Source organism: Nicotiana sylvestris, chromosome 9 (genome assembly GCF_000393655.2).
Source record: "Nicotiana sylvestris chromosome 9, ASM39365v2, whole genome shotgun sequence".
NCBI classification, from domain to species: domain Eukaryota; kingdom Viridiplantae; phylum Streptophyta; class Magnoliopsida; order Solanales; family Solanaceae; genus Nicotiana; species Nicotiana sylvestris.
The window spans coordinates 133,148,060-133,165,649 of NC_091065.1; the positions used below are offsets into that span (position 1 = coordinate 133,148,060).

The following is a 17,590-nucleotide window of genomic DNA, read 5'->3' on the forward strand; positions in this document are numbered from 1 at the left end:
ATGTATAGTTTGGTATGCCTGGTCAGCTGATTTTTGTTGTATAGTCTTTCATGGCAGTGTGGTAGCTCGTACCTTATATATAGTTTCCTGATTTTCTGGTTATTCCATATTAAGTATGTTCATGCCAGTATCTTTCATTGTTGGTTGTTCATGATCCATATCTACCATTTATATTGATCATGTCGACCCTTAAAAATAATAAGAAAGGTTAGATAAAATGTACGTTGGTGCTTGACAAGTATGGCCCGGGTGCTAGTCACACGTGTGTGTGTGTGTATATATATAATAGAGAGAGAGAGAGAGAGAGAGATGATTTAATTTTTTTATTCCAAATAGCAAACATAAATTTTTTACAATATTAATTATTTCCTCTGTGCTAGCAAAGAATATAATAATATTTTATCTGGACTAATAATTTAATTTATTTGACTAACTAAATTCTTTAATTCAATTATTAAATAATACAATAATTTATACTTTGACAAATATCAAGACACTCGTTAGTGTGACACCCCATAGGTTAAATACTAAGCCGGTATTAAATTTATCAAATCAATATACTAATCACGGGTGGCGTCTAGCAACACTCCTTAATGACCGGATAGCAAGAAGTATATATTTTACTCTCAAGAACCAGTGTGAGCACGTAATTTTTGCCTTACAGAATACATTCCTACAAAATCCACCCAAAAATAAATTGTTCTAATTGTTTTTGAATTTATAGAATTTAAGATTTTCTTTTAAATTATTTGTTCACATTTAGCTGTATTTTCATGCATATTTAATAGCTTAAAATTATGAAAATTCGTAAATATTATCACATTTTTATTTCATACCATCTTAGATTTAATTCGCATTTTTAGGAATTGATTACTCTTGATTGTAAGAATTAGTACATAAAAATTAAATAAAATATTTTTTTTTATTTTTGCATGCATTTGTTAATAGATAAATAGAATTAACATTGTTAATTTAAGTTAGGTCTTAATTTAGGATTTAATTACTTGGGATTTAAAAATCAAAGAAAAACCTAACCAACCGTCATTTGTTAATTGGTCCAGCAATTTATTTGGCCCAAAACCTAACCAGTCCAAACATCCACCCAACCCAATCCCCATGAGTCCAAACCGGTCCAGCTCCCCTAATACCCAAAGCGACGCCATTTCTAGTAACTTTGATCCTGGCCATTCACTTAACTTGATCCTACGGCTAGGAACTCATCCAATTCCACCCTTATAACTGTCTGATTCCCCCCCAAAACCCCAGAGACGCCCCTCATTTCCCCACCCCCTCGTCTCTCTCACAATTTGAAGAAGCCTCCGCTGAAAATCGCCTTATGGTGGTGGCGCTACTTCAAACCACTTCAAATTGACACCCCATAATCTCCAACTCCACCTCAATCAAACCTCTTACCATTTTCTCTGAAATCTTCACCAAAATCAGCATATTACAGATCTAAAATTCAAGAAAAAATGAGCTAAGTTGGCTCTCTGATTTTTCATGATTTACCATGCGTTTTGGCTCGAAACTCACATGAATCAATTGCTCTTAATGAGAGCAATCTATTTACGTTAGCTTCGATTCATTTCGAAGCCAAAGAATCCGTTTGAGTTTTGTCGGCCCATTTTTCTTCCAAATCGTTTTCAATCGTATAGTGCCCGCATGTATAACTCTCATCATTTTTCTCTTTAATTTCAATTTGTTTCCTCATATTCATATCCTTTTACCTTATCTCTGTCGAAAATAGAAATAATTAATCCTTTTGATTAATAATTAGCTTCCTAATCTCAACACTGTAGGACTTCTTATAAAGTTTAATTGTGTCGGTAATGAATATGTATGTTTGTTAGGTCACAAAATGTGTGTTCGATAATTCAATCCTTTTGGCTGAGTTTTTTTTCTTGATCTTGCTAATTGTTGTCTTTTGCTTCTGTTATCTTTAGGATTAGATTAATGCTTAATAATAAAATCCATTCGATATAGGTTTAGAATATTGATGATTGGCAATTAGCAGGACATTTAGAGGGCACTTTAGGAATTAAATATGAAGGAATATTATCTATAACAGCTGGAAGGTTCTAGAATACAGTAGAAGGGACTATAATGCAAAAAGATAAGAAAAACTAGGTCAAAATTGGAGTAAAAGGAGAATTTTCAGAAGTTAAAAGTTTTAATTAAAATAATATAGAAAGTCTGAATTGGATAGCTGTCCATTTTCAGTTTTAGAAAGATGCCCTCCCCTAATTTTTAGCTGACAGGATTCCTTTCTATCCTCTCCCTTTTTCTACAAATCACACACTTTATATAAGGGACTGGATTTTACATTGTTCTGGGGAGAAAAAACACCCATACACTCTCATCCTCATGGATTTCTCTGAAGAAGAAAACAATCTGAAAATTCCAATTTAGAGACAGAAATACAAAATATAGAGAAAGTTCCAATCTTTTCTTATTCTGTCTTCCAGCTTCATTTCTTTTGAGTTTTATAAATTTGATTAACTGTTGAGACCTGGGTTTCACTGTTGAAAATTACTACTGAGCTTCCAGTTTGAATAAGATTCTGTTCTTATCTGGATATCTTGGTGCTTTCTTGCTTAACTAGGTCAGTACTAAGATCACTTTGTATTTTTATTCTTATCAAATGAATAGAAATGCTTCTACTCTTGTTTGATCTTTGAATATTTGTTTGTTGCTATTTTAGTGTGTGATTTAATGGACTTTTTGTTTCAATCATGAGTAGAAACATTAAAGTAGCTTTGAAATATGACACTTATGAAAATTTGATCAACTAAGTATGAGTAATTAATGTTTGACTTGATTGATAATCTTGAATGATGTCTGAAGTTTTGTTTAAATCTTGCAGCTTTAGCAATAGCTCTAAACATAAAGCTACTATAGTTTGTCTACATATGTGATGAGTAGGTAAAGCTAAAGAATGAGATTTTGAAGATGTGTTTAAAAGTTTGTTGTTTCTAATCTAAAGTGAATGTTGAAACCATCGATGCACTATTAGGGTGTATTTGGATCCAAGGAAGACTGTAATTTATTATGACAATTATGTATGTAATATAGGATTACTGTGTCAATGATGTTATTTGAATCATATATTGTGCCGCTATTATGTAAAGCAAGGCAGATTTTATTATTTTTTTGTGTCAATTCCTTCCTACGGTTAAGTGCTGTATCTGTTTCGACTCTTTACCATCGCAAGGTTTAAAGATTGGGTCTTTAATTTATTCCCACAATTTTATTATCTGGGTATTTAAAGTCTGAGCGATAGATAGTTTAATGATTAGAACTTTCCTTTATGTGGGACTTGAACATGAACATCAACCACACTTGCTCACCAGTTCTTAGCAATTTTCATAACTAATCCAATTCACGTGAATTCTTAGATATAAGCCAATAAGGTGTAATATCCGTATAATTTCGTGAAAGTAGAAATCCCACTTAACTTAGTTGACTAGTGTGAATGTAATTCCTTCTCACGATCATCCCATAAATTCGGGCTTTCACATTTAGTCTTAAGTCTTAGGAAAGCTAATCAATTCATGAATACCGTAGATTGCTTTAGGCACGATTGATAAAACATCGTGACTATGAGTACAATTCCAGTGGCGTGGTCATGATACGTAAATCCCAATTCGAGTGCGCGTTTCACACGACTCGACCACAACTTAGGATAATAATAAAATCGGCATGTTGTAGATTGCAGGTGCATTTCACGTGATGCGATTCGCAATGTGTACAAAAATAATAAGTGTGTGACATCACAACTTGTTCAAATAATTTCCATAAGTACAAAAGCATTTAAATAATTAATTAAATGCGGTTAGAAGATAAAAATACACAATAATTTTAAAGCATGTAATTAATCAGATAATTAGGCCAGTTATTAATAGTTGAGCAAACCTGCTAAAATCACGGAACTCGGAGTACCTAACACCTTCTTCCGGGTTAATAGAATTCTTTACCCGGTCTTCTGTGTTCGCGAACCAAAAAAACAGAGTCAATCTCCTTGATTTGGGATTTTAAAATAAACCATCGACTTGGGATATCATTAATTATTCCATGTGACAGCTCTGAATTAAATTAATAATCTCATTTCGATTAATGTCACTTTGATTGGAAAAACTCTCTATTCCTTTCGGAAAAAAGGAGGTGTGACAACTTTGGCGACTCTGCTGGGGAGTAGAATCCAGAATCTCTGGTTCAAGGTTCAGAAATCAAGCTAGAAAGTCTGTTGTAGTTGGCTTTTGTTTATTATGTGATTTTTAGGTGTTAGAGCCTAATGTGCTAAATGCTTCTTTTACCGCTTTGATATTGTTCGAACTGTTTATAAAAGTGTTACGAAAACCTTCTTCTCTCTGAGTCTTCTAAATCTTCTGGGAAGTGCACGCTGGCGTGACTTCTTTTCTATTAGTGTCATACCTTAATTTAGAATGAGGATCCGATCAGTTATAAAGTTGGATGACCTTTTGGTTCCGGGTATGTTGTCACGCCACTAAACCCGGACCTGGCCGTGATGGCGCCTCTCGCGAAGACAAGGCCATCCGACACATTCCCAATTCATTTTAAGAAATTTAAAGTAGTACAAATTAAGTCATTAAACATAATAAAATCCTAAAATACGGTGAATAATAAAATTTGCGGAAACAACACAGCCCGACATCGGGGTGTCACCAATCATGAGCATCTATCAATATACTACAAGTCTGAAGAGTCTACATAGTCTAATACAGAGCTAAAATAGAGAAATTAAGATAAGGGAAGAAGCTCTGGGCTGCGAACGCCGACAGTTACCTAGAGAATCTCCGAATCCGCCTGAGCTGGAAGGATCAACACTCGCTAGCGGGACCTGAAGTGCCTGAATCTGCACACCGGATGCAGGGAGTAAAGTGAGTACTCCAACTTAGTGAGTAATAATCATAAATAAAGACTGAGAAATATGAAATCACGTAAGGCACATTAGAGGCTATAATGAAGCAGTAGAAGCCAGTAAAAAAACAGTGAATCAGTGAAGATATGTAAAGTCATTTTAGTTTAGTTTAAACTTCATGAAATGCATTTTGAAGAATTAAGCAGGTAAATGACAGGCAAATAGGAAAGATAAACACATAAATGATTGCCCCTCGAGCAATATCATAGAACAACACCAGCCCCTCGGGCTATATCTCACATCACAATGGGTACCCGCGCTTACTGGGGGTGTGTAGACTCCTGGAGGGGCCTCTTACGACCCAAGTGCAATATCAAGCCATATTGTGGTATCATCACTAGGCTCTCAACCTCATATCAACAAGCCACCTCTTGGTGTACAAATCGCAGGCCCTCGGCCTCAAAATCACAATCAGTGTTTCCTCACAACATAGGCCCTCGGCCTTACCCAGTCAGAATCTCACAAGCCACTCGGGCAATAGTAAAACATGGTGCTCAGCCCAAAATATCATTTAAAATATCATTTAAATGTTAAAGCAGAGTAAACATGGCTGAGTTATGAAAACAGTAGAATATAGCATGACTGAGTACAAGTATAAAGTCAAAACAGTGAGAATATATCAGTAGAAATCCCCTAAGGGTTCAAATAGTTGGCACGAGGCCCAAATATGGCATTCATCCCAAAACATGATGATAACAAACAATTTTCGATCAAATACGCGGTAAAACAATCATTCGGGATGGACTAAGTCACAATCCCCAACAATGCACGACCTCACGCTCGTTATTTAGCATGTGTGTCACCTCAATATAGCACAACGATGTGCAATCCGGGGTTTCATACCCTCAGGACAACATTTACAATCATTACTCACCTCAATCCGGTCCAAACTCTAGCCCGCGACGCCTTTGCCCCTCGAATCGGCCTCCACTCACGTCGAATCTATCCAAAATTAGAATCACGATGTCAAAATATGTTAAGGGAACGAAGCCCAAGCGAAAATAATCAATTCATAGCATAAATCCCAAAATTACCAAAACCCGACCCCCGGGCCCACATCTCGAAATTCGATAAATTTTACATCAATAGATTCCTTATCTCCCCACGAGTTCATACATATGAAAAGTACCAAAATCCAACCACAAACGACCCCTCAAATCCCAAATTCTAGGTCTCCAATTTCAAGCCCTAGTTCTTCAATTTTAGGCTTAATTTCCATGATTAATTAGGTAGAATTCACACTAGAATCGAGCATTAAGTCCATGAATCTTACCTCCAAGTTTTTCCTCTTGAATCCCTCTTCAATCCTCTTCAAAAAGCTCTAAAATCGCTAAAAATGGTGGAAGTTAACCCCAAAATCGCGGACAAGATGACTATTTAAACATTCTGCCCAAGCCTCAATTCCTTCTTCGCGAACGCGGTCAATGCCTCGCGTTCGCGAAGCAAAAATTAACTTTGACCAAAAATCCTCTTACACGAATGCGACCTGACCCTCGCGAATGCGATGGTTCCTCAGCCTAACCCTTCGCGAACGCGCTCCCTCTTTCTCTCGCGAACGTGATGAACAAATCACCCTGAAACCCAGCTGCTCAACTTCCTCTACGCGAACGCGCTCCCCTTCTCGTGAACGCGATGCACATCCTTCCAGCCCTTCGCGAATGCGAAGGCTAACCTTTCACGAACGTGAGGGCCTACTCGCGTACGCGAAGGCCATTTCTCTGCAACACTGAACAACAATTTTCTGCAACTCTCAACATCAAGAAATGATCCGATTGACCACCCGAAACTCACCTGAGGCCCCGGGACCTCAACCAAACATGCCAACATATCCCATAACATCATTCAAACTTGTTTCAATCTTTGGAACGCTCGAAACAACATCAAAACACCAATTTCGCATCAGATTCAAGCCTAAGAATTCCAAAGTCTTCTAAATTATGCTTTTGATAAAAAACCCAACCAAACCACGTCCGAATGACCTGAAAATTTGTACACACATCCCAAATGACCCAACAGAACTACTGCAACTCTCAGAATTCCATTCCGACCCTTATATCAAAATCTCACCTACCAAGCAGAAAACGCCAAAAATCCAATTTCGCCAATTCAAGCCTAAATCTACCCCGGACCTCTAAAACACATTCCGATCATGCTCCTAAGTCCCAAATCACCTCCTGAAGCTATCCGAACCATCGGAACTCACATCTGAGCCCTCTAACACATAAGTCAACATCCGATTGACTTTTCCAACTTAAGCTTCCTCAAAAGAGACTAAGTGTCTCAAACCTTACCAAATCCTTTCCGAACCCGAGCCAACCAACCCGATCACTCATAGAACCGATAAACAAAGCAATAAGAAGAAGAAATGGGGGAAACGGAGCAGTAAGTCATGAGACGTGGCCGGGTCGTCACATATATCCCCCCTACCCCCCATTCCCCTGGCTCTAGTTGTCCGCTCGGATAAGCCAGGTCTAGAACAATACACCCAGGATTTAAACTTAGAATAACATAGCCTCATGCCGAATCCCTAATAGGAATGTTTGTTTGCATCATGTGCATTTGAATTTGGGGACTCAACACAGGGGTTGGGTCTGTCTAGGACAGGTGTACCCAATTTAAAAGACCATCATGATGCATTTTTATGTTCTATATGTACATTTATTTGTTTTAGCTTGCATGTTGACCGGTTTCTAGAATATGGAAAGAAAATTGAGAAAAACCAAGAGTGAGGTAGGAGAGAAAATCACCTGGTTCTGAAAAATCCAGATATTCAAAATGTCCCGAAACTCTACAAAAAAATTTTCAAAATAATTTATATTTTCATGTTGCGTCAAAACGTACTGAACTACGCGAGTTTGATTCTCAGCGGACATGAGATACGTAGGCAAACTTCATCGGATCCAGCCTCCCTTTTGCAAAAATAACCAAAAATATTAAAATTCCATCATTTCGTCGTAAATAAAGTTAGATAATGCCTTTTTTGTCCAAATAGCCAAAAATGTCCCAACGGGATGCTGGAAGGCCATTTTTGCAAGAATAGCCACCTATGGTCCTTTTTCTGATTTTTGACCCCTTAGCAAACACAGCCTTAAAATCTTCACTTCCGAATTGCTGAAGGGCCGTATATGCAAAAGTAGCTGTGATTTGTTTTAAGACGAATGTTGCAAAAAATAATCTTTTTCTGGTCTGTTTTCAAACAAAATTCACATGTTTAACCTGGTCACTCTAATTTAAAAATGTGTAGAATCAGCACTGTTCAGAATTTACCGTTGAAGGTTATGGATTAGATTCCATTAGCACTCCACATGTGGTGGGAGGATTTGGGAAAACAAGGACGAAAGAGGGTCAATCAATACATGGGGGCGCTCACTGGACTATTAAAAATTCAACCTAGAAGTGATCTGATAGAGACACTGATATCATTTTGGGACCCCACTCACAATATTGTGCACTTCTTAGATTTTTAGCTTACACCTACTTTGGAAGAAATGGCGGGTTATACCGGGAGTACACAGGGATTAAGACATAAGTACCTGGTATCTCCAGGGATTGTTAGTCCCCACAAGTTTCTAGACATACTTAAAATAAGCAGACAAATCAAGACTGAAAGTCTAAGTAGATGGAACTTCCACTTTTCACTTTCTATACCAGCGATACGGGCACTTAAGAGGATTCGAAAACCTAGAAAATGGACTCTGCAGTAAAGGAAACTGGTCAAAATGGGAGACGATGCTTTGCCTTCATGGTGGCATTCTTAGGCCTTTTGGTATTTCCAAATGAAGACATGAATATTGATTTGAGTGTAGCCAGAGTTTCCTATATGTTGACTACTCAGGCTAAGAGTACCCTTGCGCCCATTATCGTATCAGATATATTCCGATCCCTCACATCTTGTAAGGCCGGAGTCAGGTTTTTCGAGGGGTGTAATCTGTTTTTACAAATGTGGATGATCAAGCACCTTTGTCATCGTCCCCGATACATGAATTACAGTTCTACGGAAAAAAACTATATCGAAGAGTTTGGTACACGAGTGACCAGATTCAAAATTCCAGAAGGGGTCAAAGAATGGATCACCCGCCTTCGTTCCATAACCGCAGATCAGATAGAATGGGCATTGGGTTGGCTTCCTATTAATGAGATTATTTATATGCCAGCCACTTGTCCCTACTTCATTCTAATGGGTCACCGAAACATCCAGACCTATGCCCTGTACAGGGTTTGAGACAACTTGGAAGATGCCAGAGATGAAGATCTTAGTACTTATGTGGTTGAAATCCGCTCCAATGCCTAATTTCCTGAAGAGATAGTTCGCCAAATTTGAAGCAAATGCTAGTATTTGGGAGCAAACACCCGAGTACGTGATTTGTCCAGGGGTGAGGTCTTACCTGGTTATGTTGCTTGGTATGCAAAGGGAGTCACAAAAAATGATGAATCTAAAAGGCCAACTAAAAGGCCTCATATCCAAGAATTTGTCGATGCATCGAAGGAATAGTGGGCTTGGTTAGCCAAAGAGAATGATTACCGGACCATCATAAGCAAACATGAAGATCAAATCAGAAACATCAAATTTGATAGTAATTTGCAGGCTGCCGAGGACGAAGGAGAAAAGAAGAGGTTGGCTCGGGAAAATGAAGCTCTCCGAGCTCAGATACGCAAAATGGAAATAGCCGACGAAACCCCGATAAGAAGCAAAAAAGATGAAAGAATCATAAGCAATCTAAGGCGTAAAGTGCATGACTATGGGGCTGATTTGACAAAAGCCGAGGAAGACTTGGCAAAAGCTCGAGTACAGTTGGTAAAAGGTAGGGAAGAACAAACAAGGCTTGCTCAGCAGTTGAAGCAAAAATATGATAGAGGAGTCACACTCTTAAGGGAAAAGCTGACTACCCTCGAAAATGAAATGGTTCAGCAAACAAAAAACTTCAAAACAGAGAGAGAACACTGCTATGCTTTGATTTACCAATTAGAAGAGAGCGTGCATAAATTGCAAGACCAAGTCAACACGGCCGTGCATGTGCTGGACGCCCGTGCATAACAAATTGGATGCTTGCTTCAAGAAAAGGGTGTCATTAGAATGCGAATCAAAGAAATAACGGATTATGTTGCAATGAAATGCCTTGAATGTGAAGATATGACCAAATCCATTTTTTTGCTTCTGTGATGATCTTTGTTCGGCAGATGATAGCTGATCTAGAGCACCTTCAGAAAGAAATTGCATGTAGGCCCGCGTCGAGACCGACTGATATCTTGCGGGCCCTTGGAATAGCATTAGAGGCTCTTATGTATTCTCGATTTTTCGGCTTTCGAGTCTATATTTTATTATTTCTCAAGTTTGCTTTGTCCTTTCAAGTTTGTTTGTGGTTTTTTTCCGAGTATGTATGTTTCCTTTTTGCAGTCATCAGTCCTTTCGAGTCCTTGTAATAGAAAACCCAAAAAGATGTCTTTTATTAATGAAATATTGAGAATACCCAAATTTTTTCTTTTCTTTAATTTTGCATTTATCCCTTGAACTACGTAATGATCTGATTCATGCGGCATCATGATACGTAGGCAATCCCTATTAGATTCGATCATAGTCATAAAAATAAAGAGTGACAAAAACAAAAAGAGAAAAAGAGAGCGCCAAAAATAAAACAGCGGCAGTAACAAAATGAGAAAATCAAGAGTGATTAAAGGGAGACAAAAATGAAAGAAAAGAGGTGCCGGGTGAAAAAGGTTTAGTTAAGGCTGGGATGAAACATGCAACCGTTCAAACACATGGTATAAGCGTTTAACTATTTAAGTGCATTGCATCCCAACGAGCGATTTCCTATATGTTAAATTCTCAAAACTAACACGGTTGTTAGGTGTCTTGTTAGTCCAGGAAGGTGGTTAGTTTGTTGGAATTCTGGCAAGTCATCCATACAACACTAGGTCAAAGTACAAGACAGTCATGGATAGTAAAGAATTGGACATAGGTGTTGTTGACCCACGGAGGGAGATTGTGGAATCGGAGTCTGAATTGAAAGAGAAGGTCCAAAGGTTGAAACATCAAATGGCAAAGATGTATCATGTTTTGATCAGGTGTCATCCTCCAACTTCATTCCCCACTAACTACACAGAAAAATTCTTCTTTCATGCCACAATTGTCACAAGCCCAGGCTCCCACTACCATTGATCTTTCCCCTCAGCATGCACCGGGCTTTACCCCTTACCACAACTACCCTGGAATCTCGTCCCAAACTTTCTATACACTACCAGCCAAAACAATATCATATCCTACTCCGACATCTGATCTTGTTTTTGTAGCCCCTCTACAAGCTACCCTCCATCGATCTTCTAGTGAACCGGCATTCAAAGCTCTAGATGCCTAATACTATGCTCCGTAACCAACCTTAAAGGTCCCAGATCCTTACCCCTACACCCCTCACTTTAAACCTCCTGTTGAAACCGAGAAACCATTCAAGAACGTGGAGTAAGATGAGATATTCAGGAAAGTGAATAGTTTAAAGCAATCTTTGAGGAACATGCAAGGGATAAGAAGAAAAGTAAGTGTGGCTTACAAGGATTTGTGCTTGTTCCCTGACGTCCAACTGCCTGCTGGGTTCAATATGCCCAAGTTTGACTTGTACAATGGACATGGAGATCCTGTGGCCTATTTGAGAGGCTTTTGCAGTAAGATGATAGGTGCCGGTGGAAAGGACAAATTATTGATGGTGTATTTTAGTCAGAGTCTAATTGGGGCAGCTCTGGAATGGTACACTCACCAAGACGCTAGCAGGTGGTACACATGGGACGATTTGGCTCAGGCCTTTGCTCGGCACTTTCAGTACAACATAGACATTGTCCTGGATCACCTATCCCTGACCAAGGTAGAAAAGAAGCCCAACAAAGCTTTAGGGAATATAGGTTTCAGATGGAGCGAGCAAGCTGGACGGGTCAATCCTCCAATGGAAGAAGACAAGATGGTTGAGTACTTTCTTCAAGTCCTAAAGCCTATTTACTTTGGCCATTTGATTTCAGCCGTAGGTAAGCCCTTCAACAATGTGGTAAATATGGGAGGAATGGTGGAAGAGGGACTCTAGTCAAGCAAGATCATGAGCTACTCTGCCATAAAAGCAACCACACAAGCAATTCAAAGTGGCACAAGAAGCTTGTTAGTCAAAAAGAAGAAGGATGATGTCGCTATGGTTATCTCTGGATCACGGGATGGACCGAGGGGTTCGCCTCACCAGTACACTCAGCCTCGACCCCAACACCAAGCCTACACCCAAGCTCTATATAATCCATCTCGACATTATTTCCCACCACAAGACCTTCAATACTCAGTCAGATCACCCTAATATCATGTTCACCATGTACAGTCATATGCTCAACCTCCTTCTTACCCGCAATGGCATGCTCCAACTCCACAAAATCCTTATTCACCCCTACAATCCTACCGAAACCCTACTGGCCCAAGCTTTTGACCAAGGCCGGATTATAGGAGAGAAAGGCAGCAACAGAAAGAAACCTTCACCCTGTTTGGAGAGTCCTATGTCAGTTTGTTTGAAAGGTTGAGGCAATTGGACATCTTGAGGCCGATTGAGTCAAAGATACCAAATCCACCTCCAAAGAACCTTGATTATTCTCTGAGGTGCGCATATTGTTCTGATGCCCTAGGGCACGATACAAATATGTGTTGGCATTTGAAGAGGGAAATTCAAGAGCTCATTGATACAAATCAAATTAGAGTCCAGAGCCCGGATGCGCCAAACATCAACCAAAATCCTTTGCCAGCCCATGTAAAGACACATATGATTGAAATAGTACGTAAGGATGGGAAGCCCAAGAACTCTTCCAAGTCCGTCATGATGATTCGTGCTAGTGAAAGTAACTCAGTTAAGGCTCCAGATTTTATAAAAGCAATGCCCTTGACAGTTGAAGGGGTGACGAAGAAGCTAAGCATGGTCAACGTGAAGCCACCTGTGGTGGTTGCGAAAGGGCCTCCAGATGATGTTGGAGCAAGTCAGGAAAAGCCGAAAGCTGTCGTGCCAGGGATCCTGAACAAGCCTGTCGTAGTAGTGAAAGGGGCTCGTATTACCCCTATTGTTATTAAGCCAGTGACCCAGTTGCCATGGAAGATACAAAGGTTGTCCCATAGAATTACAAACAGGTGATAATGACATATAAAGGGAAATAAGTAGAGGAAGAGGTCAATGAAACCGGAGGACTGACTCGTTCTAGGAGATTTTTTTACCCCAGAGGAATTGAGGAAAGCCAAGCCATTCAAGGATAGCCAAATCCCAGTACAGAAGTCGATCAACGAAGAAGAGACTGAAGAGTTCCTAAAAAAGATAAAAGTGCAAGACTATTCCATTATGGAACAGTTAAGGAAAACATCAGCTTAGATCTCTCTTTTGTCTCTGCTGATATAATCAGATGAACACCGCAGAGCCCTGATGAAGATTTTGAATGAGGCACATGTTCCTGATAAAATCACAGTGAATCACTTGAAAAGGATTGCCAACAAGATCTTCGAAGCAAACATAATCACTTTCTTAGATGATGAACTCCCCATGGAGGGTACATAGCACAACCGAGCTCTTTATCTCACGGTAAAGTGCGAGGATCTGTTGTCTTAAGGGTACTGGTGGATAACGGCTCTAGTGCAAATATTTGCCCCTGCCCACTTTGCAAAAGTTGAATGTCGCCACTGAAAGAATCCATATCAACAATGTATGTGTTCGAGGCTTTGATGGAGGAGGGAAAGATTCTGTTGGTGATATAATGCTCGAATTATCGATAGGGCCAGTTGAGTTCATTATGGAGTTCCAAGTGCTAGATGTGGCTGTCTCCTATAACCTATTATTGGGCAGACCCTGGATACATGCTGCTACGGTTGTCCCATCTTCTCTGCATCAAATGGTAAAATTCAAATGGGACAAGCAGGAAATAGTTGTGCATGGTGATGAGAACTTATCAGCTTACTATGCCACAACTGTTCCATTTCATGAAGCTGAAGATGATAAAGGGCCTTAGGTCTACCAAACATTCGGAACGGTGTCTATTGAGAAGATTCCTTGGAAAGAATGCATTCCAGGTCCGAAACTACCCTCCCCGTCCTTCAAGGTAGCAAATGAAATGTTGAAGAATGGTTTTGTGCCGGGCAAAGGTCTTGGTTCATCTCTACATGATATTGTGCATCCAATGTGTCTATGTGAAAGTTTCGGTACATTTGGTTTGGGATTCACCCCCATAGAGAAGGACGTGGAAAAGGCTAAATATTTGAAACGAAAAGTATAGTTACTCCCTAAGCCTGTTCCACACATCTCCAAGCCTTTTGTCCAGCCAGGGGCCGCAAAAAACGTCCAATATCTTCAGTCCCAAAACCTACGGTTGATGTTGACGAAGAGCTGATCAAGAGGTTCCAGAGTCTGTCTGATGAGGTTAATATGGTAGAAATTTGGAAGGTTCTAGTAATGCATATGTGCAGCTCGTCGGGCCAAATGTGAAGCTTCGGAATTGGAAAGCTACTCCTCTCCCCTCCCGGAAGGAGTTTTGGTAGTTTGCCTTATTTTCCTTTCTGTTATCTGTATTATTCCAAGGTTGTAATCTAGATTTTTATTTTTCGCTTGTTATGATGTTCAAACCCTTCTATCCTTTAATTTTCAATGAAATACAAGCTCCCATTTTCCATTATTCCTGATAGCATTTCATTTTTGTTTTTCTTTTGTACAGTTGTTTTTATGCTGGTTTCAATGACATTACATGCATGAGGAATTTTCAGCCAAGTCTTAAAAGCCAATTTAATTCTGAAATAATAATATAAGAAGTAGAGTATGATGATGAAATAGAATATGATAAAGAAGCAGCATTTGAGGAAATCGGTAAATAACTAAAACACTTTGAAGAAAAAAAAAGCCTAATTTGAATGAAACTGAAGCAATCAATTTAGGAGATCCGGATAATGTTAGGGAAACTAAGATAAGTGTGCATCTAGAACCGCAAGTCATGGAAGAAATAATCAAAGCACTATTTGAATACAAAGATGTTTTTGCATGGTCGTATGACGATATACGGGCTTGAGTACTGATTTGGTAGTTCATAAGTTGCCAACTAATCCTGCATTCCCTCCTGTCAAGCAAAATTTAAGAAAGTTTAAGACTGACATGAGTGTGAAGATTAAAGAATAAATCACAAATAAACTTGGGAAAAAATCATTCGGTTCACTCAATATCCCACTTGGTTAGCTAATGTGGTGCCAGTACCAAAAAAGGACGGTAAGACCAGCGTATGTCATGATTATCGTGATCTCAACAACGCAATCCCAAAGGATAACTTTCCATTGCCGAACATCCACATTCTGATTGATAATTGTGCCAAGCATGAGATCAGGTCTTTTATGGATTGCTACGCAGGATATCATCATATCCTGAAGGACTAGGAGGATGCAGAAAAAACAACATTCATCATGCCATGTGGAACATATTGCTACCGGGTAATGCCGTTTGGTTTGAAGAATGCTAGGGAAACTTACATGAGGGCGATGAATATCATATTTCATGACATGATACACAAGGAAATTAAGGTTTGTGTAGATGATGTGATCATAAAGTCAAAGAAGCAGTCCGACCATGTCAAGGACTTGAGAAAGTTTTTCCAAAGGCTCCGCAGGTACAACCTTAAGCTCAACTCGGCAAAATGTGCATTTGGTGTCACGTTCGGGAATTGATGGGATTCATAGTTAGTCGACACGGTATTGAGTTGGATCCGTCAAAGATCAAAGCCATCCGAGAATTACCATCGCCAAAGAATAAAATCGAGGTGATGAGCTTGCTCGAAAGGTTAAACTACATCAGGAGGTTTATTGCTCAGCTCATGACAACTTGTGAGCCCATCTTTAAGTTGTTGAAGAAGAATGTTGTGGTTAAGTGGACTGACGAGTGTCAAGAAACATTTGATAATATCAAGAGGTACTTGTCAAACCCATCTGTGATGGTTCCGCCGAATCCTGAGAGATATTTAATTCTCTATTTGACGGTTCTGGATGATTCTTTTGGTTGTGTATTAGGTCAACACGACATCACCATCAAGAAAGAGCAAGCCATTTATTATCTCAGTAAGAAGTTCACTCCTTATGAGGTTAAGAATACTCTTCTCGAGAGGGCATGTTGCGCCCTGACTTGGATGGCACAAAAGTTAAACATTATCTGTCGTCCTACACTACTTATCTCATTTCTCGCATGGATTCTCTAAAGTATATCTTTCAGAAGCCTATGCCCACAGGAAAACTTGCAAAGTGGAAAATTTTACTCACAGAGTTTGACATCATCTATGTGACTCGGACCGCAATGAAAGCCCAAGCCTTGGCCGATCACTTGGCCGAGAATCTGGTGGATGAAGAATATGAGACAAAGAAGACTTATTTTCCTGATGAAGAAGTGATGTATGTTGACGAGGTTGATCATAATGAAAATCCAGGTTGGAAACTCTTCTTTGATAGGAGTTGTACTCATTTTTGAAATAGGGCGTCATTACCCTATGAAGGCCCAACTTAGTTTTTATTGCACTAACAACATGGCCGAGTACGAAGCATGCATTCTAGGTTTGAGGTTAGTTGTAGATATGGGAGTCCAGGAGATACTGGTTCTAGGAGAATCGGATTTGCTGGTTCACTAGATTCAGGGAGAATGGGAGACTCGAGATTTGAAGCTCATACCATATCGACAATGTCTACATGATCTTTGTCAATGATTCAAGTCAGTAGAATTCAGGCATATTCCTAGAATTCATAATAAGATTTCCGATGCCTTGGCTACTCTGGCGTCGATGTTACACCATCCGAATAAGACTTACGTTGACCCTCTGTATATCCAAGTTCGTCATCAGCATGCCTACTACAATGTTGATGAAGAGGAGCTTGATGGTGAACCTTGGTTCCATAATATCAAGGAATACATCATGTCGGGGGTAAATTTGGTACATGCCACGGGTGATCAAAAGAGAACCATTCGACGTCTAGCTAGTGGATATTTCTTAAGTGGGGGAATCTTGTACAAGAGGACTCCGGATCTAGGATTACTAAGGTGCATATATGCTAAACAAGCTTTGACTATCATGGCCGAAGTGCATTCCGGAGTTTGTGGGCCATATATGAGTGGGTATGTCATGGCAAAGAAGATACTTCGAGCAGGTTATTATTGGCTCACCATGGAACGAGATCACATCAGCTTTGTTCGCAAATGTCATCAATGCCAGGTGCATGGTGATTTGATTCATTCTCCCCCATTTGAGTTTCACATAATATCTGCACCTTGGCCCTTTGTTGCTTGGGGCATGGATGTCATAGAACCAATTGAGCCGGAAGCATCAAATGGACATCGATTTATCCTAGGCCATTGATGCTTCACCAAGTGGGTCGAAGCTGTAACTTTCAAGTCTATGACCAAGAAGGCAGTGGTAGATTTTGTTTATTCAAATATCAATTGTCAGTTCAGAATTCCCAAGGTAATCATCACAGACAATGCTGCTAATCTCAACACTCATTTGATGAAAAAGGTATGCCAACAGTTTAAGATTATGCATTGAAACTCCACTCCGTATCGTCCTTAGGCAAACAGAGTTGTTGAGAGGGCTAAGAAGAACATAAAGAAGATACTTCGTAAGATGGTGTTGGTTATCACACTTTTG

At 39.5% G+C, this 17,590-nt stretch overlaps 3 protein-coding genes and 1 long non-coding RNA gene across 4 annotated transcripts; all 4 read left to right on the forward strand.

The window, feature by feature from the left end:
* Nucleotides 1-2,254: 2,254 nt before the first annotated feature.
* LOC104249359 (uncharacterized) lies at nt 2,255-3,236 on the forward strand. The gene is made up of 2 exons (XR_716734.2): nt 2,255-2,602; nt 2,864-3,236. It is a non-coding gene; the product is annotated as an uncharacterized lncRNA (long non-coding RNA).
* An 8,209-nt stretch (nt 3,237-11,445) lies between these two features.
* Nucleotides 11,446-12,003, forward strand: LOC138878250 (uncharacterized). Its single transcript, XM_070157916.1, has one exon. The coding sequence runs from the start codon at nt 11,446-11,448 to the stop codon at nt 12,001-12,003; it is 558 nt and encodes a 185-aa protein (XP_070014017.1).
* Nucleotides 12,004-15,631: 3,628 nt separating this feature from the next.
* Nucleotides 15,632-16,156, forward strand: LOC138878252 (uncharacterized mitochondrial protein AtMg00860-like). Its single transcript, XM_070157917.1, has one exon. It carries the CDS (start codon nt 15,632-15,634, stop codon nt 16,154-16,156), a length of 525 nt encoding a protein of 174 aa, XP_070014018.1.
* Nucleotides 16,157-16,251: 95 nt separating this feature from the next.
* LOC138878253 (uncharacterized) lies at nt 16,252-17,302 on the forward strand. The gene is made up of 2 exons (XM_070157918.1): nt 16,252-16,359; nt 16,661-17,302. The coding sequence occupies exons 1-2, from the start codon at nt 16,252-16,254 to the stop codon at nt 17,300-17,302; spliced, it is 750 nt and encodes a 249-aa protein (XP_070014019.1).
* Nucleotides 17,303-17,590: the final 288 nt, after the last annotated feature.